The 23,596-nt window shown below is 41.1% G+C and overlaps 1 protein-coding gene across 1 annotated transcript in view; it reads left to right on the top strand.

The window, feature by feature from the left end:
- The window catches only part of WDR70 (WD repeat domain 70), a 150,171-nt gene that overhangs the window by 59,150 nt on the left and 67,425 nt on the right, over positions 1 to 23,596 (top strand). Inside the window, exon 10 of the mRNA XM_072992826.2 lies at positions 17,926 to 18,100. Coding sequence (XP_072848927.2) covers positions 17,926 to 18,100 — 175 coding nt within the window. The remainder of the gene's footprint in view (positions 1 to 17,925; positions 18,101 to 23,596) is intronic.

Below are 23,596 nucleotides of genomic sequence, written 5' to 3'. Positions count from 1 at the left end.
TTTATTTTTTTTGCCACTAGTCTGTCTGCCCATCCACTACGCTCATTTAGTCTCACCTCCTGCCCAATGTTCTCTTCCTCTCTATCTCTCCCTCCCCTCCCTCTCTCTCCTCTTTCCTAACACCATTTTTTTCTGAGAGCTTTTCTCATCTTCCACCCCTACCCTAGTACAGTACTCAGTCTAATACTGTAACCTCTTTTGATTCATGCACCTTATGGCTGGTTGAGATGTACTCTATCCAGTTATTAACTTGGGACCTCAGCAATATCATGCAAATTGTAGTTGTTCCAGCTCCAGCCATTTCAGATGCAGTGGTACAATGCCAGCCTCCCCCAAATGAAATGGCCAGATGAGATATAGCCCACCCAGTTATTTCAGTTATCATATCTATTCAAAATTTCATGTATCTGGTTCTTAATAGCTTTAGAGGTCATTCAGGGTAAACAAACAAATGTTCTGTTTTATTCATAAACGTGTTTGCATGAAAGTGACAGAGCAAGAGCCCTCCAAGATCTAGAAGTGTTCATTTTTCCAATGAGCAGACATGGGTGGGGCCTAAGTGTGCCACTCCAGCACTGCCAGCCTTCCAGCCTCATGGTAGAGCTAAACCTAGAACTGCAACACAGAATAACATTCCACATTCCTGCTACATAAATAAATACATCAGTTAAAAGAGGTGGGGAGGCCATTTCATGACACTGAGATTGAGAATTTTAAGTTCCTTCTTCCTTTTCCTTTTCTCAATCATCTTGGGGGTGGGCAAGGAATCTGAGGTAGCAGAGTTTTCAGAGCTCAAAGATTTGAGGACATATGAAGGGCATTCTGCTCTTGCTCACGAACAGCCCAGTTTCAATGAAGAGACTTGATTGATGCGTGTATTAATAATAGAGCAGATGAAGGAGAAAGATTGTAGTTTGAAGCAGTGGACCAGAGAAGAGGGAGCAAGAAAAATTTTAAAAGCTGTACACGGAAGGCCCTGTACATTGTGTTATTATTACTGCACTCAAGATTCTTAAACTTTCTACCCTCGTTGCTCCCTGATAGGAACTGAAAATAATTTCAAGCCCACCGATCACAGTAGATGGAAGTAGAAATTATCATCATGAGACAGCAATGAACGATATAATTGCATATTGCTATCCAAATAAGCCTGCTAATAAAGACACATCAGTTAAAAATAAAAAAGAGCTTGGAAGAGTTATTTTTTAAAGGCTCTCATTCCAGCTAGCACAGCCGTAGTAGTAATATACTAGTAGAGGATAGAACTGGTTCTTAGGAAGCTTTTCTTCTTGACCTAACACAACAGTTTCCTAAAATACACGCTACAGATGAAGAAATATCACAGCAAGGGGGGGGGAGAGACTGACAGCAGATAATTGTAGGCATCCTTCAGTCTCGAAAGACTATGGTAGCGTGCTTTGTATGGAGGACTTGGAACAGCGTCTAGTGTGGCTGAGGAGGCCAATTTGAGAGTTACAATCTCTTCCACACTGAAGACAAATCCAATCTGTCCCCTGTCCAGCTCCCTGGTTTTGCTTCCTTTGTGACTTCCTCTTTGCCTCGGCCTGCTGGACAAGGGTCTCTTCAAATTGGGAGAGGCCGTGAACGATCAGATGTCAGAGTTTCCCATCTGTTGAGGTCTATTCCTAAGGCCTTCAGATCCCGCTTGCAGATATCCTTGTATCGCAGCTGTGGTCTCCCTCTGGGGCGATTTCCCTGCACTAATTCTCCATATAGGAGATCCTTTGGAATCCAACCTTCAGCCATTCTCACAATAGCAGATAATTAATACCTGTCATATTGCAGTAGATAATTTTTCAGAATCTATACTTCTTTAAGTAAATCATGTAGTAACCTAACATAAAATGAGCAGACCAATTTCACAACCTTTTTTATACTGCCAAGTTCAGATCAACTCTTTTGTTGAGCATAAGCCATAGGATTTGCTCTACCCACTAGTATGAGCTGCGATTGTAATGACAGAAACCAATGCATCTGGTCTTGCCTTAATATAGAATAGCTCCTGTAATAAAATAAAGATGTCTGGGTTGTAGGCAGATTTCTCTAGAATGCTAGATCAAGACAGTGGTACTTTGTTGGTGATGCATTGCTGCCTATTAGATCACCTTATGCTGATATGCTTAATAGTAGCTACCACATCATTCTTATGTGTTAATCCTGCAGAAGTCTGGAACAATATGGGACTCATGCATATTGAATTACAGATTGAGAAAGTTGATAAGTCACAGTTTATTTTTCTGTGGAGTCTTGCTGGCAAAGGTAAGCTATTTCTGAAACAAACCATGTCCTCCAGTAATTTGTCTCATATATCAAGCAAATAGTGCCAAACTGCAGTATATCAAAGGATTTGGTTGCGGTTAGTGAAAAAAAAATGGAATGTCAAGCCAAGAGAGGAGCTATAAAAAGCTTACAAAATATCAGACTGAACAATAATTCTTAGAAGGTTAAAACTATGAAAATTGTGGTGATGTATGACAGAATGGTAGTATGGTGCATGTCAGCAAGTATTTGCAACACTAAAATAGAAATCATCTTTATGGTTGTTTTTGCCATCTGATGACCCACACCATTATTTTCCAGTCACCTCAGTGCCGAGAAAAGCATTATCTTTACTGTTGTAGTTTTAGAAAAGATTTTAGACTGTGGAAGCATATCCAGCAAAATCCAAAGGGGGAAAAAAGCAACAAAACAAAAACCATGTGGCACAATTAATCATCATCTTAACATGGCCTGGGTAGAATATAAAATGGTGTTTGACCCATTGCCACACAGCATCAAAAGAGAAATATTTTAAGAGGATTCTTTGTCACTGCTGCTATTTAATATCTCACTCATCCCTATAACAATAATTTTGAATAGAACTGGATTGGACTACCATATTTCAGAACAAGCAGGAAAAATCAATCATCTGTTATACATGAATGATCTGTTCATGTATAAAGTTCCACTGAGATAGAATCACTAGTAAACACAATGTGAATATTTAGTGAAGATATTCAAATGAAATTTGGAGTTGACAAATGTTCAACTCTGTCTATAAAATGTGGCCATATTAAAAAAACACAACTAGATGGAATAGTTGTTAAAAATGTTGATATTATAAAATCACTATCAAATGATGAAAATTATAGATACCTTGGAATAGTAGAAGCGGATAACATCCTGCACACAAAAGTTAAAGAACTGACAGAAGGGGACTATATGAAAAGACTGGAAAATCTTAAAATTAAAATTGAATGGTGGAAATACAATCAAAGCCATAAACACATGGGCAGTCTCAGTAATTAGCTACCCAGCTGGAATAATAGATTGCACCCAAAATGAATAAGAATTAGATCAAAAAACACGGAAACTAATGAAAATGCATCATGCACTACATCCAAAAAGTGATGTGAAGAGATTATATTTACCACGAAAAATGAGAGGACATGGATTACTGCAAATATAGCAGATAGTAGAGGAGGAAAAAAGAAGCCTAAATGATTATATAAATACAAGTAAAGAAAAATTATTTAAGGTGGTGAAAATTGTGAATATTTTGAAAACAACAGAAACAAAAGCTTAATATAAGAAACAAATATTTGAAAATAAATTAAACAGTTGGAAGAATAGACCGCTGCATGGACAACACCTGAGAAATACTGATGGAAAGCATGATAGTGATTCAACATGGGCATGGCTAAAACTGGAGACCATGAAGAAAGAAACTGAAAACTTGGTTTTTGCTCCACAAGAACTCCAAACCAACGTGATGAAAGCTAAGATTCAAGGAATTAGTGCTAAGAGCAAATGTCAACTCTGCCAAGACAAAGCTGAAACCGCCACACCTCATCTGTGAATGCCCAGAGACTGCACAAAAAGATTACAAAATTAAGACACAATAGAGTGGCAAAATTAGTGCACTGGTCATTATGGAAAAAATTTAACTTGCCAGACTCCAAAAACCCATGGGAACATCAGGTAGAGAAGATGTCAGAAAATGAGGAAGTCAAGATCTTGTGGGATTTCTGGATCCAAGCTGATAAACATCTTGAACATAATACCCCAGACATAGTAGTAATAGAACAAAGAAATGTCTGGGTCATTGACACTGCAATTCCAGGGGATGCCAGAGTTGAAAATAAAGAATTGGAAAAACTAACAAAATGCAGAGATCTAGATATCAAAACATCTCTCTTGTGCATGAAACACATTTCAGTGGTCCGACATTGGGAACTGTGTGAAGAAATTTCACACAGTATTATAAGCAGTTGCAGATCAGAAATAACACCATCAGAGCTCCAGAAAATGGCAGTATTAGGAACAGCACAGATACTGTGCTGGTATTTAAAAAAATACTTAATTTTTTGGTTCAGACTTGTATCTGTTAAATAATACCAGTCAGTGTTTTTATAGTTTTGATTGACTGTGCCTGGTATTTTTGAGTACTACTAATAATAGTTGTTAGTCTTTAAGGTGCCATATGAGTTTGTTGTTGTTTCTTTTTTTCTCTTTCGATTTTGCCCAATTATCTTTACCATTATGTATAAGTGGTGCTGGTCACAAAATGACAAAGCAAGTTAAAATCTATCACATATTGAACACACTACAGAAAATAAAAGATGGAAGATAGTATTTGCCAGCATAAAAGGTTTCAGTAACAGGATGTTGTGTTGTAGAGTTTTCTCCCTTTATCATAGATTATGCCAAGAGAATAAAGAAAAATATTCTTTAACTATTGTAGGAATTTACTTTCTTGTTACTTTGGGGATAATTCTGTACATGTGTGTTGAGTCCCATCTCCATTTTCATGAGGTAAATGCAGCACAGATGGGAATTTGCACTTAGTTAACAGCTTCTTGGGCTGCAAGTATATATTTTGTGCTATGAAAATCAGAGTTTTTGGTGCAAAGTAACATTTATAGTCATTTCACATGTTTGATTTAATGGGACACATTAGCTTTAATTATTTTTGAAGTTGCACCAGTGTTTTAAGGTTTCATGACAGCTGCTCGCATGAGTGGTTGAGAGCAGTTTCTTCAGCTCCTGAATCCAAGAAAACCAATGAAGGAGGAAACAGTCAAGGAAAAACGTTCATGGGAAGCTATATTGGCCCTAAGAGACGGGGACAGTTCTGGTTTTAATGAGTTGTCATATTTTCAGAATGGAAATTCAAGGTTTACTGCATTTTATGGCCTTTCTTGTTCCCAGCCAAATGAGGGGCCATTCAGGGTGAAATCTAAAACCTGAAGAGCTGTGCTCTAGTGTCTGAAGTGCCTTCTTCCATGACCTCTTAAGATGGCATGCAGACGACATTGCTCTAACACCAATGATCCCTTGGGAGCTTTGAGTAATGTCGTGCTTTTTGTTGTTGTTGTTATATTACGTCTGATGAAGAGGGTTTTTATCCTGAAGCCTCGCACAGAGACTTTTATGCTTTTTTTTTCCCAGTTGACCTTACGACGGTATCATCACAAGAAGGAAACACTCAAGTCTCTTTGAGGAACCCTTGCTTATGCATTGGGAGGCATAGTTCTGTATGATACTTTCCTTGTAAGGCTTGAAGTGTTTGTGGGTTTACTTAATTAGCGACTTTGTCTAAGGCATTCCTCTAGAGTTTTATTGACTATTCCTCTGGATTTGCCACCACTCCGTTAGACTTTAAGACTCTCTTTAGCATAGTAAACCTAATTGGATATATAAAATAAACAAATGGATCATGTTCTATAAATCCTCCCGTAAATCCTCCCATAAATAACAGTCCTTTTAAAGCCTCAAAAGGCAGGTCTGCTCTCTGTGTTTTTCTTCAGATAAGTGTAAAGAGTTGACAAATACGCTCTGTCTTCCTTATCTCTTAAGAATGCTTCTCTTCTGAACTTATGGAACTCCAGATTTATTAACTCAGCTGATGACGTTGAATATTTGTGGCTGCGATTCAAGTTCGCCATTTTGAGTCCATGTCAAGGACTGCTTTATTTGAATGTTCATCACTAGTCTGCTTAGTGTTTTGACGAAGCCTGTAATCTGAAGAAACCTTATTTAATAACATTGCAGGCAGTATAGCATGACTATTTCCCACACTGCTTAGTGACTTGAGAGATATAGAGAAGGAATCTGTGCAGAGACTGCTCTCCATGCCAGCTTGCTCCGTTGTTTTGCAAAGATGCCTACAACATAGAAGGGAGTGAAAGCAGGGATTTATTGTTTTTAAGTGTGGACTCTGATTATAGTGGAGCAGTATGAGAAAGAATTTAGTCTCAGTATATGGCACTAGGAGGGGTAAAAACTGCCTCCTCTCTTGATAATTGGCACATTTCACTTTTATTGTTACCTTCTGCATTCAGTGAAGCCACATAAAGATATAGAAGAATTTGAGATAATTAGGGAACTTTGCAAGTCTTCTTTATCACAGCATTGCACAATTTAAAGTTATGGATGTATCTGGGATATACGTTTTTTAAAAATTAAAAATTAAAATGTTAAGAAAATTAGACTGTTTTTGACTAGAAGCGGGCTGCTTCTTCTCTCCTAGCGTTTGCCCCATCTTGTTTAATGTTTTTCCCCTTACTTAAAATTGTTTTAATTATATTGTTATATGTCTGTTGTAAGCCGCCTAGAGTGGTCCTGAGGGACTAGATAGGCGGGATATAAATAAAATAAATAAATAATAAATAAATTATCTCAGCCATTTGCTATATCTTCTTTCGTACATATGGTGGGGCATAAATTGTGTGCACATAAGTGCTGCGTTGACTGAATTTCTCCACAGTCACAGAACATTTGTCTTGTATCCAAGGAATCCCATTTTGCTTGATTATTCTTTAATTGTAAAAAAATGTGATCCATTATCTTAAAATGAAGCAGTCCAGGACTATGAGTATGCAGTGCAAAAAAATTATAAGAATCCTTAAGTGGGAGTATATGTTCCTCACATGTCCCCATTTTCTAAATCAATCTTTTCCCATCTTTAGATTCCTCAGAGTCACTCAACTACAATGCCCATCATCCTCAACCTTTGACTGTGCTGATTCTGTTTTGTAGGAGTTGTAATCCAAACGATATATTTGGTCCCAAGATGGGGAAATTCTGCTCATTTTTGATAGTCTTAGTAATCTGCAAGCATTGCTTCAGTTCTGGGTCAATTTTTGTGGTTTCTTCAGGATCACAAAGAGTATAGGTTGGTTGTTGACTTTGGAAATCCAAGGAACTGTGGAGAACTGGTGGAAGTGTAACGCAAGTGGAAGCACAGAAGTGTTGAAATCTTGAAATGTCATCTGATGTATGGAAGAATATGATCCAGATGGTGATTTCCCTTTGCATTCCAAAATAGATCTCTACCTAAAATTATCTTGTTTGTGCCTCATTCATGCTGAAGGTACAACAGACATCCATACCTCTGTTTTTCAGATCCTGGCTTGCTCTCTTTTCAAAATTAAGACCTGAATCTGCTCCTTTGGAATTGTTTTTTTAATCTGGCAGTCTCCACTCGGTTGACTTGCTGTTGCTGAAATGTCTGTCTTCTGATGTCCTGAGCTTGCTTGATCATCTGAATTATTAAACTGAGCATCTTCTGACATCTGTGTTAGACAAAATAATGATTTAACACAGCACTTAATATTGTCATATTCCACTATTCCCTCTTCTTGCAGAGGAAGCTTGGGCCCCATGTCTAGTGTTTTGCCCCAGGAGGCTTCCTTTAGCCTACATGCTCCCAAATGTTGGCAGTCAAGTGTTCTGTTCTGTGTTTGAATGAGAAGGTAGGCATAAAAATGTTTTATTTTATTAGTAGTGAAACATGGCAGATAAACTTCTTGTCAGATTTGGCTACTTAATTCAAACACTAAAACTGAGAAGATGTGCTGTTGGTTATTTCTTTAAAAATGGGCGTGACCTGAAAGGATTACTTGAAAAATGAACAGTAGGTATTAGTTATCAATCATAATGTAGTTCAGGTTTTCTCCTTGGAAGGAAGATTCTTGTTACAGTGGTGCCTCACATAGCGACGATAATCCATACAGCAAAAATCGCTGCAAAGCGATTTCGTCGCTATGCGATATTAAAAAGCCCATAGGAATGCATTGAAAACCCTTGAATGCGTTCCTATGGGTTTCAGACTCACCTTAAAGTGAAAATCCTCCATACGGCAGCCATTTTCGCTGCCCGGTAAGCAAGGAATCCGTCCCAGAAAACAGCGGACAGCCATTTTTTTTAACCCGGCGGCCATTTTGGAACCGCCAATCAGCTGTTAAAAAATAATCGCTTTGCGATGATCAGTAAGCGAAACAGGGTACCGATCATCACAAATCGATTTCCCCCCATAGGGAACATCACAAAGTGATCGCAAAAGCGATTGCAAAAATTTAATCACTATCCGATTTCATCACTTAACGGGGCGCGCGTTAAGCGAGGCAACACTGTATTGTTTTTTAGTTAACTATTTTCTGTATATGGAAATTTTGTGCAATGGATACTTTTTGTATAACCAGGTTTAAATTATTTTAATTCAATTCAAATGTGTAGCATTTGGATGCATAATTACCGTATTTTTTGCTCCATAAGACGCACTTTTGCCCCCCAAAATGTCGGGGGGGGGAGTCTGCGCATCTTATGGAGTGAAGGTGGCGATTTCACCCCCGCTGGCCCCGTGGGGGGGAGCGTCGCAAGGGTCCGAGTGAGCCTTACAGGACCCTTGCAATGCTCCTCCACTCCCCACGGGGCCAGTGCAGGTGAAATCGCCAGCTTCCAGGTGGGGGGAGCATTGCAAGGGTCCTGGAAAGCTCACTCGGACCCTTGCAACGCTCCCTCCACACCCCCCCACAGGACCAGCGCGGGCGAAATCGCCAGCTTCCAGGTTGATTATGCCCCCGCTGGCCCCGTGGGGGTGGGGGGAGTGTCGCAAGGGTCCGAGTGAGCCTTCCAGGACCCTTGCGACGCTTCCCCCCACGGGGCCAGCGTGGGCGAAATCGCCAGCTTCCAGGTGGGGGGAGCATTGCAAGGGTCCGGGAAGGCTCACTCGGACCCTTGCGACGCTCCTCCACCCCCCACAGAGCCAGCGGGGGTGAAATTGCCCTGGAAGCTGGCGATTTCGCCTGTGCTGGCCCTGTGGGAGTGGAGGGAGCATCACAAGGGTCCTGGAAGGCTCACTCAGACCCTTGCGATGCTCCCCCCACCCCCACGGGGTCAGCATGGGTGAAATCGCCAGCTTCCAGGTGGGGGGAGCACTGAAGGGTCCTGGAAGGCTCACTCGGACCCTTGCACCGCTCCCCCACCCCCCACGGGGCCAGCACGAGCGAAATTGCCAGCTTCTGGGACTCTTAAGGCTTGGGAAGCCTCAGAAGAGTCCCACAAGGTAGCGATTTTGCCCGCTCTGACCCCCGGGGGGGCAGGGTGAGTCTCTAAAGGGTCCTGGAACACACCCTAGGACCCTTTAGAGACTCACCCTGCCCTCCGGGGGGTCAGAGGTGGCGAAATCGCCACCTTGTGGGACTCTTTTGAGGCTTGGGAAGCTTCAGAAGAGTCCCAGAAGGTGGTGATTTTGCCCCCTCTGGCCTCCGGGGGGGGCTGGGTGAGCCTCCAAAGGGTCCTAGGATGTGTTCCATAAGACGGACCTGTCCATAAGGCTCACCAATTTTTAGGAGAAGAAAACAGATTATTTTTTCCTGTTTTCTTCTCCTAAAAATTTGGTGCGTCTTATGGAGAGGTGCGTCTTATGGAGCGAAAAATATGGTAACTCAAATAATCTATTGCCAAACAAGTATGGAAAGTTCCTCTGACTTCCATTATAGTTTTACAGTGCAATTCTGTGCACATGTTCTTAAACATATGTCCCAATGGGTTCAATGGTGCTTACTCCCAGTAAGAAGAGCAGTAGCTAAAAAGTAATCTCATCCTAGCTTTTGCCCATTTGTTAGCCTTTTAAATTCAAGGACAACAGCTACAACATCCTGCTTCTCTGAGTTGGTCAAATGATTCTAAAAAGTGAACATTAAAGTAGTACTTAGTTCTTCAACATTTTATAGCATAAACAACCCCATATCCTCAAAATTATTATTTTATAATCTAATTATAATAATATTTTGGGGGTTTTAGGCATCAGTGTGCCAAGAGCTTCAAATTGTGCTTCTCTCCCTAAACATAGCCTTATAGTGGGGCCGTGTATCTGCAGGGAATCTGTTCCAAGCCCGCCCCCCACGGATTCTAAAAATCACTGAAGTATTGAATGCTATACATTGCATGATCTCTGGGTCCCTCTAGTGGCCATTTCTGGAAAATGCATTCTGGAAATGAATATAAATAAGTGTTTCTGAGTTTTTTTAATTTAGTATTTTCAGGCAAAGGATAAATGAATCCGCGGATACTGATCCTGTGGAAAGGGGGTCCTCCTGTGTCCCATTGTCTCCTGCCTCCTGCCCTCCACCTTGCCACTCTTTCTGCTCCCTCTCCACCTGCACCTGCTCCTTTGCTTGGCTCCTTGCAGCTTCTCGCTCATTTGCCTAACCCTTCTGTAAAGAAGCATTGTTCACAGAAAGCAGCCAAGTCACCCCTTTAAACAGAGGCAAGGAGCTGCCCAGGAGAAGGAAGAAACAAGGCAAGACAGTGGGGAAAGGAGGAAGAAGAAGATGAAGGTGGTGGTGGGGCTTCTCCACAAATACTGTATTTTTCTGTTTACAAGACGCCCCAAAGTATAAGACTAACCCCCCTTTTTCTAACCCCAAATTTTAAAAAGCAGAGATCAAAGAGCTTCCTTTTTGCTAAGCCCCGTGCCTTGCTAAAGGACGTGCTGGGTTTAGCAAAAAAGGAAGGGAAGCCGTTGTTGCCTTTCCTTTGCTAACGTTGTTTTGTTGCCTCCACTACAGGAGGGGACAAGGCAGCGGTGATCAGGCAGGTGGTGGGGAGGGAGGCAGCAGCCAGAGGCGCCGGAACACGTGTGAATGAGAGTGTGTGCGAATGCTCCTTCGCCTATACCTCCTGCTGTCTCCACCCCTGGAGGGGACAAGGCAGAGACTGAGATGAGCCCCTCAATCTTGCTGGAGGTGGTGATTGGGCAGGCGGGGGGGGGAGGCAGGCAGCAAGAGGCGCCGGAGCGTGTGTGAATGCTCCTTCACCTCCATCTCTGCCTCCTCCTCCTGCTGCTGCTGCTGCCTCGGCCACGGAGGGGAAAAGCCGTGAGCTCTGAAAGAGGCAATTGGGCGGCGGCAACAAGAGGCGCCCGAGCGCGCGCACATGCGCATGACTGCTTCCTTCCGTTTATAAGACGACCCTCAATTTTTCCTCTAATTATTTTAGGAAAAAATGTCTTGTACATGGTAAAATACGATAATTTGAGATCTGGCGGCTGCCAGCATGAGAAGACTGAGACATCAGATTTCTGAATCCTGAATGTAGACGTTCGGTTGCAAACGGGTAATGTTAAGGCAGTTCATCAGGAATCTATATAAGAAAATGTAAACATATTGGTTTAGCATCGTTTGCTCTGATTGTGGTACCGTGGCATTTTCTGCTCACCCAGTTACCTTCTAACTCTTCTTGCTGTAATAACCCCCCTGTTCTTAAATGAAACACCCCAATAACTTTAATCAGTTTTCACCCATATCTTGTTTTGTATTTCAAATACAGTCTCTGGTCTGTTGTCTCACAATCCAGGTGTTTCAGTTATATTTTGTTCTTCATGGGGTGAAAAGTTAGGATATCAAGCTTCTGCAGAGCACGGGGGAACCTCGTATTGGCAGTGGAAAAATATACCCCTATAAATACCCTAATCTGACTCAAAAACAGATATTTCTAGTGTGGATTTTTCTTTTTATTGGGTCTCCTCTGTACATTAGAGTGCACAGAGCATACTAGAAATACGTTGGTAATGAGTCTGTATAAAATTAAAAGGAAGCACAATTTTGAGGACCTTAAAACTGAACCCAATAACAACGGCAGCTGTTTACAAAAATTATTTACATTCTTACATCATGAATACATCCCAATTACCTTCCAAGAGAGCATTTCAATCCCTTGTAAAATTGCTTTGAATTACTTCTCTGGCACTTGGAGTCATTTCATAAAATCTGGACTGCAGATGTAAGATCTACCATTTTTGAGGAGCCAGTTAAATGTAAAATGTTTCTGTGTTTGTGTATTGCGTGTCAGCCCTTCCAGCTAAAAAAATATTTTGTAGATCTTTAGCCTTATAAATTTTTGTTTTTGTTCATGGCACAGGCATAAGATGGATTGCATATTGTTGTGCTTAGATTAGTGTTTAATGTAGGTTTGAATTTGTCATATTTCTTCTGCCTAGTTTGAAACAATGCAAGCAGTCTGATTTTGAAACAGTCTGATTTTGTTAAGTTTGTGTTAAACACGTCTGGATTCCAAACACACCTCTGTATCCACTCCATCTGCAAAACAGCTGAACAGAAAAGGGAATTGCAGGTTCTACACATTAATTCATCCAAGTTAGCTGGTTATAGCCTGATAAAGCCAAGATTCAGATGAATGTGAGGGGCTGGGAAATTTTGGAGAAATTGCCTTTTTGGGCTTCCATTTCTAGAATCCTCCAGTCAATACACCTACTGGCCATCATCATCATAATGTGTCATCAAGTCAATTTTAAGGAGAGAATCAGAAATAGTTTACCATTCCCTTCTTCTGTTGATGCCCTGGGGCTGTGCAGCTTGCCCAAGGCCTCATAGGCTGACTCTATTCATAGGGGTTGCGGCGGGGAATCAAACTCCCAACCTCTGGCTCCATGGCCAGATACCTAAACCACTGAGCTAGTCAGCCAACACTTATAATACAGTAATTGTGTGCCATCAAGTCAATTCTGATTGACGGCATCCATTTCCAGGGTTTTCTAGATAACGTACTCATTTACCATTCCATTTCTCCTGGGGATATCCTGGGACTTTGCAGCTTGCCCAAGGCTACACAGACTGGCTCTACTTGCAGAAAGCACAGTGGGAAATCAAATTCCCAATCTCCGACTCTGCAGTCAGATACCTAAACCACTTACTGGCCTTACTTGCAGGAAATTCTAGGAGTTACCATCCAAAGAAGTAACTTCCTGAAGCTTTGGATGCCGGACATGCTCTGCTTTTAACTATATACAGTGGACCCTCTACTTAGGGAATTAATCCGTATTGGTACAGTGGCTGCAGGTCAAAAAGTCTGTAGGTCGAGTGTCCATTGACCTACAATGCATTGAAAACCGATTAATTCTGTAACCGTCCGTTTTTGTTCCATTTTTGTTCCATTTTGGTTTTTTTCTGGTCTGTTCTACGGCTGCAAGTCGAACCTAAATTTTGCGGCCAGAGAAGTCTGTAATTCGAAAAGTCTGTAAATTGAGGGTCCATTGTAAATCCTCGACAATCTGCTGTAATTTTGCAGTGTTGCCTCCTAGTTGTTAGAGTAAACCCAGCTTTTTTTCAGGTCCCTCCTTATCTATCTGTTCCTTTTTTTTTATTCTGTGCTTGTCTTTCTGCCTCTTTTTGCCTATCTTATCTCTTCCTCATACTTAATGGTCTTCTCCCCAGCCTCATGCAAAGCACCTCCTCCCAAATATGTGGATATAACATACAAAATTTTTCTAATAGCATCTTGGAGTTATAAGCAAGGGAATGCTGCTGTCTGAAAATTTTGGTATGTTAAAACAGTACAGTAGGTCTTTTTCAATAACGGGAAGGCCAATACCAGATGAATACTATTTGAAGATTGCCAAGATAATTAATATTTGTACATGAAACCCAGAGAAATTGTGGAATGTGTACAGATTGTGGAGGGAACAATGTATTTATGGACTGCAGACAACCTTTCCATTTAGCCAACCCAAACAACTCTTGGCATCTATGTTCATGTGTACTTTAAGTGTCTCCTAGCTTGTATGAATTTGCTAATGTGTGGTCCACTTGGTGTTGCAAAACCTATTAGAAAGTCTACTCTCTGTCCTGGCTTTCACAGTCTTATCTTCTTAGAAAATGCTTGCTTTGATACAGTAGCCTTTGTCTTGGCAAGAGAAGCAGTCAATTGCCTATTCTTAGATCTCAAATATTGGTTGTGAAGTCTTAAATGAGTGAGCTTTGTTCAAAGTGCGCATTGCTTTCTTTATTCTTTCTTTCTTTTTTATTATTTATGATTAATTAGCTCTTTAGGCCTGCCAGATATTAAAATATTTGTATGAATTGGGTGCCAAAAGATTTTTGAGTTACAATCTGGAACAAAGTCAGCATTGTGAAAAGACAGAAATCTTTTGTGTGTAGAATCATTTAACCAATCCACCTGTGTTCCTCTATGTCTGCCTCCCCATTCCCTCACTCTCAACTGTTTTGATGTGTATCTAAGAAACATAGTGAAAACCGAAATTATCACATCATTCCTCCCTTTTTAAAAGTCATTTATGTAATGGGTTATGGGGAAAATGTAACTCTAAAAACTAGGCCTTTCATCAATGAATCATTGTCAAGTATATGAGGAGCACAATATGTTTAAAGGCCCACTTTGGCTCCAGATTTCCTCAGCTTGTCTCTGTCTGATCCCGAATGGAAACTGTCTTCCTACACATTCCACTCCCCAAGCTGTCCCAAGACTTGCTGGCTTTCTAGATGTGCTGAAATGCAAAACAGCCAACTGGATGACTGGACTGTCAAAATGGCTAGTTGTTTGCCATTAGGCCAACCGTTATCCCCCTTTTGCCTTTCTTAAATCTAATTCAAAGTGCTGGCCTCCACCTCAGCAGAGGCCCTTTGCTTGGTCCCATTGCCATCACAGACATGTTTGATAAGGACAGGATAGGACCTTCTCTTTGGCTGCTCCCAGATTGTGGAATGCTCTCCCCTGAGAGGTTAGGTTAACCCCCCCTTTTTTTTTTAGCCTTCCACTGACAATTGAAGACCCACCTCTTCAGGCAGGCTTTTAATGGCTATCTTTGAATGCTGATTTTTTTTTTTGGCAATTCTGAATTTGCATTTAAAGTTTTTAATATTCTGAATTACTGTCGTTTAATTGCTTTTATAATCTGTAATTTATTGTGTTTTTCGTATTTCTTGCTTTAACATCATGAGCCACTTTGAGTCCCCTCACCAGGGAAAGGTGGTCTACAAATGATACAAAATAAACAGATAAATAAAATATTAAAGCTGTACTTCAGCAGGGCTGAAAATTAGAGGGAATATTGGTTGCCATTATAATTATAGTTTTAAGAATTTTTTTTAAAAAAAATGTATTTTCACATGGCTCATAATTATTTAAAATATTTACTTTGACAACTTTTTTAAAAACATATGGCCCATGTTCCAAGCTATTGAGTGTGGTATGAATGCTTCCTTCCATTTTATTTTGGCATCATCTCAGTGCCCACAAGAAAGTGTAGGGTAGTGGCATGAGCCAGTGCTTGAAACAGCTGCCGGGTCCCTGTGTGCATAGCATGCCAGTCTACATAAATATTAGTCTGGTCCAGCCCAGCTCTTTGCATGTTTTTCCAATGGTTAGATATGCTTCACAGTCTTCCATGTCTTCCTCCTGTACTGCCTCTGGGTATAACTTTAATTCTGGACAAAGATGTAAATCTGCATGATATGTGTAAATTTCACACTTCACTGAAAATAGTGCTTTACCTGGTAAATGGATGGTTAGGCATGTAATCTGAGCAGAAAGGGAAATTACTGCTGTCCTCTTCCATCTCTAATCCCCTTTTGGTTTGCTGCAATCTTTCTTTAAAGGTGGTCTACCTCCCACGGGCTATCTGAAGTTTCTGTTGTCCGGAGAGAATCAAATAATGACACAGTGACTAAGTTTTTATTTTCAGCTATGAGAATTTGCAAAACGCTATAGCAAGATTTTATATTATACTACTTATTTATTCTCTCTATTTATCTCTGTATAATTGGGTCTATGACCACGTAAGAAAACTTTGGTTGTTGTAGGATTTTCGGGCTGTTTGGCCGTGTTCTGGAACATGGCCAAACAGCCTGAAAAACCTACACCAACCATTGGATCAAGGCTGTGAAAGCCTTCGAGAATACAATAAAACTTTACTTACTCTTTAAATTTGATTAACCCTGAGAATCAACTTTCTTGTGTCACTGGGAGCTATAGTAAGGAAACCAATATGAGAATGACCAGTTCTAGAAATAGATCCCTAACCATTTTCCATGTTGAGTAAACAGAGGAGAGTTGGTCTTACAAACAGTCCCAGGGCCACAGTTTCCCCAAAGGTGACCTGGCATGAGTTTATTGGTATTGGAGATCCTGGAGAGAAGAACCATCTCAATAAAAGCAGAGAAAGCTGCCTTACACTGAACCAAACCATTGGATTGTGTAGTCCAGAATTATGAACCCGGGCTGACAGCAGTTCTCCAGGATTTCAGCTTGAGAACTCCAGTATTTCTGATGGTTCCCCATCTAAGTACTAACCAAGTTGATACTGCTCAGCTCTTGAAATTAGGTTAAGACTAAGTGTGTTCTCTCCTGCCAACCTAGCAGTTCAAAAGCATGTAAAAATGTGAGTAGATAAATAGGGACCACCACAGTGGGAAGGTAACAGCGCTCCGTGTCTAAGTCGCACCGGCCATGTGACCACGGAAGATTGTCTTCAGACAAATGCTGGCTCTATGGCTTGGAAATGGGGATGAGCACCGCGCCCTAGAGTTGGACACGACTGGACTAAATGTCAAGGGGAACCTTTACCTTAAGTGTGTTCTGGGTGACATGGTCGGCTTGATAAAGTATTAAATGCTCCAATTTAGCTAGTAGTTCTTTAGGATGGGTGTTTTCTTTATGCATTCACCATGTTTTATACAAGAACACAGCAGGCAACTAGTAGTCTATGTTTAAAAGGGATTGGTGGTGTCAGGCATTGTAGGAGCTTTATAGGAATAGTGGATAAGATATGCATACAGCCAGATATTTTTGTCTACACATGTGAAATCTTGGAGGGTTTGCAATTACACTAAACTCTCCTGTGTTTTGTATACATTCATTTTGGATATTTCCTTTACAACCATGTATTTTGTGCAGTACAGCCTACCTTCTGTTGTACCAGAGTATGACTTAGGTATTGATGGCCTTCATCCTACCAAATCCTGCAAGATCAGTTGCATGCATCATGTTTACGTGCAGTAGATGATGACTGATTGATTGATCAGTTTTCCATGGTTGTAGGTTACTTGCTACAATAACAAAATCAAAGATGATAAAGAGGAAAGAAAAGTTGAAATCTCATAAATATTTTCATACTATGTAAAGGAGTAAGCAGGACTGAACCTCTTTCTGCTCTTCAATTATAAACAGTCACATTCACCATGATATCAGGAGCATAAAGATTGCACACAAAAGTCCATTGTGGTGAATTTCTGCATGTTTCCATCTTTAAAAGGCTGAAAGATAGGATAGCAGGCAAAATCCTATGTACTCTGATTATGTTCAGTGATCAAATACTGTATATATCTGGGGCTTCAGCCAACTTTTTTAAATATCTGGCATTTTATTTTATCTTCTGTCATTTTCAACATGTTTTCCTTCTTTTTCTTTCTTCTTTATCTCCCCCCCCCCCCCCCAAAATGATGCTCTGTGATTTGTGTATGGGAAAACAGCAGCTTGTCCACCTTAATTTGGCATTAACATTTCTCTCTCATTTAGCATTAAGGGGAAAACTTAATAAAAATCAGTTTCTGAAATGACTTGGTTAGAAATTTACATTACTATGGTCCTATTCTTGTCTTTACTTTAATACTACAAGGAAGAAGTACATGCTTTGTCTCTGCTTTTTTACTTTGCAACTTTCAGCATTGAGCATTTTTAAACAGTTACATGGAATGAATTATGTTTCCTGATTTATTTGTATGATGATGAAAATGTGGTATTTGCATAAATTTTGCTATTTATTTTTCCTAAAAGAGCTGAAAATATTTCATCAAATTATTACTTCTGTTGCTTTCTTTCTAGAACTGTACGAACATGGGATATTAACAACGACAAAAAACACAAAGGTGTGTTTAAGCCACGATCAGCTCAAGGTAAACGAGTGATTCCCACAAGCTGCACATATAGCAGAGATGGCAAACTCATTGCAGCTGGCTGCCAAGATGGATCCATCCAGATCTGGGACAGGAATATGAATGTACGTGGTCTTTTTTTTTCTTTTCTTCATTGATCCACTCTGAAAATGTGAAATGCTGAATCTCTCATTTGATGAATTCCATAGTGTAGCACCGGCTGATTGTTCAGTTAGTTCTGATTGAAGCTGTGCCATCCAGTGCCTTATTTAGACTTTTCGCTGGCTCAGAGTCCCAGCTGTTTACCTTTTTTGAAATCATCTGTCAGATTATTGAACCAAAGATAGGAGGTGTGATATGCAGGCATTATTTTGCCAGGTCATTTTGTGAGAAGTGAACCCAGTCCCGCCTTTCAGTGCTGTTAACCAAGGAGTGAAGTTGATGCTGTGATTTATTTATTTGATTGATTGAATGAGTGATAAATGGTCCCATTACTTCAAGCATCATTCTGGGTAGTTTACAAGCTAAAATTTAAAACCCCACAAGATCCCACTTAACAACATGTGTTCAAACAATACAGCAATACACAACTATAAAGTCTAAAATTCATAGATAAAGAAAAGAGGGGAAAAATTGCAGCATCTTAGAGAGTCAGCTGTTGAAGGCAGCTTTGAAGAACTCTATTTTTACCAATTTCCGAACATAAGAAGGATTCTGTAGTATCTCAGTTGGTAACTTGTTCTAGAGACTGGGGCCACCACCGAAAAGGCCCGATTCCTTGTCGTCATCTTTTTGTCCTTCTTCGGCCTGCACACTTTTAGCAACATGGATTGAGAGGAGCAGGTGGAACCAGTAGAGACATTCCAGCAAGAATTGAAGTATTAAACTGGGCTTATAGGTCATAACTTGCACCATGACTAGAGACAGACTTTTAAAATGGGAGGGAGAAATATAGTTTATCTGAAGAAAGGACTTCCTGGTTCATTTTGAATCTTCCCTCCTTTGATGGAGAAGTAATTCTTGTCCACAGAATACAATCAGTATCTCCACCTTTTTTGTGTATGTATGGTTCATAGAATCATAGAAAAGTGAAGTTGGAAGGGGCCTACAAGGCCATCAAGTCCAACCCCCTGCTCCATGCAGGAATACAATCAAAGCACATCTGCCAGGTGATTATCTAAGTTTTTCTTGAATGCCTCCAGTGTTGGAGCACTCACCAACTCCCAAGATAACTGGTTCCACTGTTGTACTGCTCTAACAATTAGGAAGCTTTTCCTGACAGTGGTCCGCAACCTTGGGCCTCCAGATGTTCTTGGACTAAAGCTCCCAGAAGCCTTCACCACCACCTCTGCTGGCCAGGATTTCTGGGAGTTGAAGTCCAAGAACATCTGGAGGCCCAAGGTTGGGGACCACTGTTTCCTGATATTCAACCAAAATCCGGCTTCCTTTAACTTGAGCCCATTGTTGCATGTCCTGCACTCTGGGATGATTGAGAACAGATCTTGCCCCTCCTCAGCCTTTCAGATATTTCAAAAATGCTATCATATCACCCCTCAGTCTTCTTTTCTCAAGGCTAAACATGCCCAATTCTTTCAGCCTTTCCTCATAAGGCTTGGTTTCCAACCTCCTGATCATCCTTGTTGCTCTCCTCTGAACTTGTTCCAATTTGTTAGCATCCTTCTTGAAGTGTGATGTCCAGAAATGCTTTCGTTTCCTTTGAAATCAAGAATCCTACAAGAACATGGTCACTCTCACCTAGAATTCCCTTTACTGCCTCTTCCCCCACCAAGTCATCTTTGTTGGTCAGAATCAAGTCAAGAATAGCAAATCCTCTAGTTTCTTTTTCCACTTTTTGTAGGAGAAAGGTATCAGCCACACAAGCCAGGAATTTATTGGAAGGGCCATACTTAGCAGAATTTGCCTTCCAACATATATCTGGATAGTTGAAATCTCCCATCACTACTACGTCATGTCTCTTTGAAAACCCTGCAATTTGTTTTTCAAAAGTTTCATCCTCTTTCTCTCTTTGATTGGCTGGTCCATAGTAGATTCCAGTTACCAAGTTCCTTTTGTTTTCTGCCCCAACTAGATTGATCCAGATGCTCTTGATGGAACAGCCACTCTCCTCTTCCTGTATTTCTGTGCAGGAATGTGTATTTTTGACATATACTGCCACTCCACCTCCCTTTTTATTCTCTCTGTTCCTTTTGATCAGTTTATATCCCTCAGTTGCTGTATTCCAGTCATGGGAGTCATCCCACCAAGTTTCAGTTATTTCTATCAAGTCATACTTACCCTCCTGAATTAAAATGTTGAGTTCTTCTTGTTTGTTTCCAATGTAATGTAGTCAAGTCTAGTTAAACCCATGTTGTTCACTATGGAACTGAGGGCAAGCAGTATATGAAAACATTGCAGTTTGTGATTCACTGTTGCTATCCAACCTTGTGTCTTAAGGGTTTTGTGGAAAAGTATTTGGGAGATTGAGGTTGATCATAGCAGCATGATATGTCAGGCAGCGGTGATTAAGGGTTATTTCTGCCATGCAGGGAAATTACTGGGTGAATGGAATTTGATTGCAAAAGCCACCTGAATTGAAAATGTTTACATGAATCTCCCCTAGAATCATTTTTGCAATCAACTTCAGACACTTCCCATTTCCACTGCTTGTATTTCTCTAAAAACAAGCAAACCCTGAAAAGGTCACCACAGGTCCTGGGTCAGTTTAGCTGATTTTTCCCCTCTCAGACTTCCTTGTCCCCTCTCAGCCAAAATCCAACACGCTGTTGTTGGGTTTTTTACCCCAGCAAAGTTCTACTTGAAGCCTTAAACTGATCAGTGACTTCCCTCTTTTGTAATGGTAATAATCTGCATTATTCCTGTCATAGAGAAACAAAGATGTCACTGGTTAAATTACAGGAACACAATGTAGTCTAACAATCTGCCTGACCTTAGTTCACCCAGATTTCCAGCTTGTCTTCCTGCATTCTTGGGAGCAAAAGCATAGGTCCTTGTGAAGGGGAGCAGCAAGAAGGGATGCCTCCAGCCCTTGGAATTATAGATTTATTTCTTTGAATGTATGCAGATACATATTGGTACATGAGGTTGAGAATTTAATTCCCCACTGTGCCTCATTGACAGGGTTAGACTCGATGATCCATAGGGTCTCTTCTAGCTCTGCAATTCTAAGATGATGATGATAATGATGCAGCTATAATGATGATGAATTATGCAGCTATACCACTATACAACTTTGGGATGCGAAAGAACATAGTACTGTATTAATGGTCAACCATTGTTTTGCAGATAGTTGCATCTGTTTCTCCTGAAAGTTATGTAGATAAAACCATATGACTTCGTCATTATTGTCTTATAGATGTTTTAATTTTGATACCCATCTTCAATTAGAACAGGCATGGGAAAGCACTACTAATACCGTCCCTACCACTTTCGAAAGGTTGTCATTAGTTTGAGCAGGGAAGTTTATAGAGTTGGCTGTAAATGTGCAGAACTATTGTTAACAAGTAAAGCATAATTTTGCTAGTATCTAATAATTTTTGAAATTAGCCCTGTAGGGGATGTTTGAAATAAGTAAATGACTGAGTAAAAATGACATATTAATAGTTGTGGTGCACCTTAGCCAAGTCAAGTTTCTTTCCACCATTGGAGTAATATCTATTTCATTATATGTAATAATGGTTGTACTTTAATTTATTGTCTTAGAATGAGGGTAGTTTTGAATTACAACTTGGAGATGTTTAAGTGATGTTTTGTGGAGATGCCAGTTGTTTCAGATACATACCGACAATCCCTATGAGTGCTAAAAATATATATTTATTCATACAGGCATACCTCTGTTTACGAATTTAATGCATTCCCCAGGACGTTACATGACGCAAAAATTTGTAAACCGAAACACGGTTTGCCATAGGAATGGGGGCGTCACTATAAATCTCCAAGCACAATGCATCCTGGGGAAACTTGCTTTGTACTATGGAAACAAATCATAAACCAAAGCATTATTTTCAGTGGATTTCTGTTTGTAAACCGAAAATTACGTTAACCGAGGCATTCGTAAACCGGCGTACTACTGTATATATATACTTGATGACACCCCATATTCCCTTTATCTTTATAATATACCGCCCCATTAGTGCACACACTACTCTAGGTAGTTTAAAAAGTTAAAACTTGCAAATCTCGAAGACCCCACGTGGCAATACATGCTGTATAATAATATGGCACTTCAAGAAAAAAATAGAAAAAGGCAACAGAAAGATGGGATCTATTTAACAAGTGGACAGAATCAACAGGCAGATTGTGAACAGTACATATTGAAAGGAGAACTGAATCTAGAAGGCAGAAAAGAGTAAATAGAATAATTTAAAATCTTGATATGGCAATAGGTACAGAATAGATGAAAGTATGTTCTTCATCGTGGTCTTCTGTGAATGCACACAAAGGGTTAATACCAGCGCCAGCGTTGGGCCTCTCGGAACGTTTTCTAGCTGCAAGAGAAAAGTAACAATGTTTAGGACTACCCCTACTGCGCACGCCCAGCCTAACCGTCCCTCAGTTCCATTTTTCCGCCTAGCGGTTTGGAGCCTCTCGTCTTAGCTGCGTTACTGCGATATATCTGATTTTTTGGCTTTTGACCTAGCTTCGCTCTCGGACTACCCTAGCGCTTTTTCCCTTCAACTTGACGACCCGGTGTGTTTTTCTGGCTTTATTCGGACTGATTTCGGACTGCTCTGCCTTATCCTAGGACTTGTCGTTTCGGTTTCCTTACTGCCCTATGTCCCCTTCCGGGCCGTTCAGCAGGTGTGTGGTGTGCGACCGCAAAATTCCTCATCAGGACGGCCACGATACTTGCCTGTATTGTTTGGGCGAGTCGCACAATCCCAAAGCTTGCCCACACTGCAAAGCCTTCACTAAGGCCGCTCTCAAAGCTCGCCAACAGCGCCTTAAACTTCATCTGTGGGAGTCAACGTTGTCTTCCACGGCGCCCTCGGAGGGGGAAATGGCTTCCACTTCTCGAGCAGCTCCTGTTCAGTCAGTCGTCTCTAAAGTCTCCAAAATGTCGAAAAAATCCGCGTCGTCGAAATCGGCCGCTCCTGCTTCGAACCCCGAGCCTCCGGCTCCGAAAGCTAAGCCGTCGAAATCGTCCAAAGCTAAGGCGGCCGCCCAGCTTAAAATGACTTCCATCCCGCTTTCTCCGAGCTCGGGTTCCATCCCATCACCGATTCTTGAGGAGTTGTCGAGGCGCTTCGGGGCCTCGTCCGAGGCACCCGCTCCTCCTCCTTCTCGACGTACTGAAGTGATACCGCCTTCGGGAAGGTCTTCCCCGACACCGAGCCAGTTAGTCGCTGTCACTACTGGCCTCGCTTCTGCCCCACATAGCCCCTTTCCTGCGGGCCAGGGGTCGCCTCCCGTGTCGATCTCGTCCGTACACTCGGACTCGAGATCCCCTCGAGAGAAGATACCTCGATCACCTGTGCGTTCCAGGTCGAAATCTCCTCGAGGCAAACGTTCTCGCACGGAGAAGCATGGCTCCCCGAGTCGGTCCCCTTCTTCCGGCCGCTCGAGGTCGAAGTCTCCTCGACGGAAACGATCAAAGAAGAGGC

Source organism: Pogona vitticeps, chromosome 2 (genome assembly GCF_051106095.1).
Source record: "Pogona vitticeps strain Pit_001003342236 chromosome 2, PviZW2.1, whole genome shotgun sequence".
Lineage (NCBI taxonomy): Eukaryota > Metazoa > Chordata > Lepidosauria > Squamata > Agamidae > Pogona > Pogona vitticeps.
The sequence above is the reverse complement of the archived record's forward strand: the minus strand, read 5'-3'. Positions and strand labels throughout refer to the sequence as shown.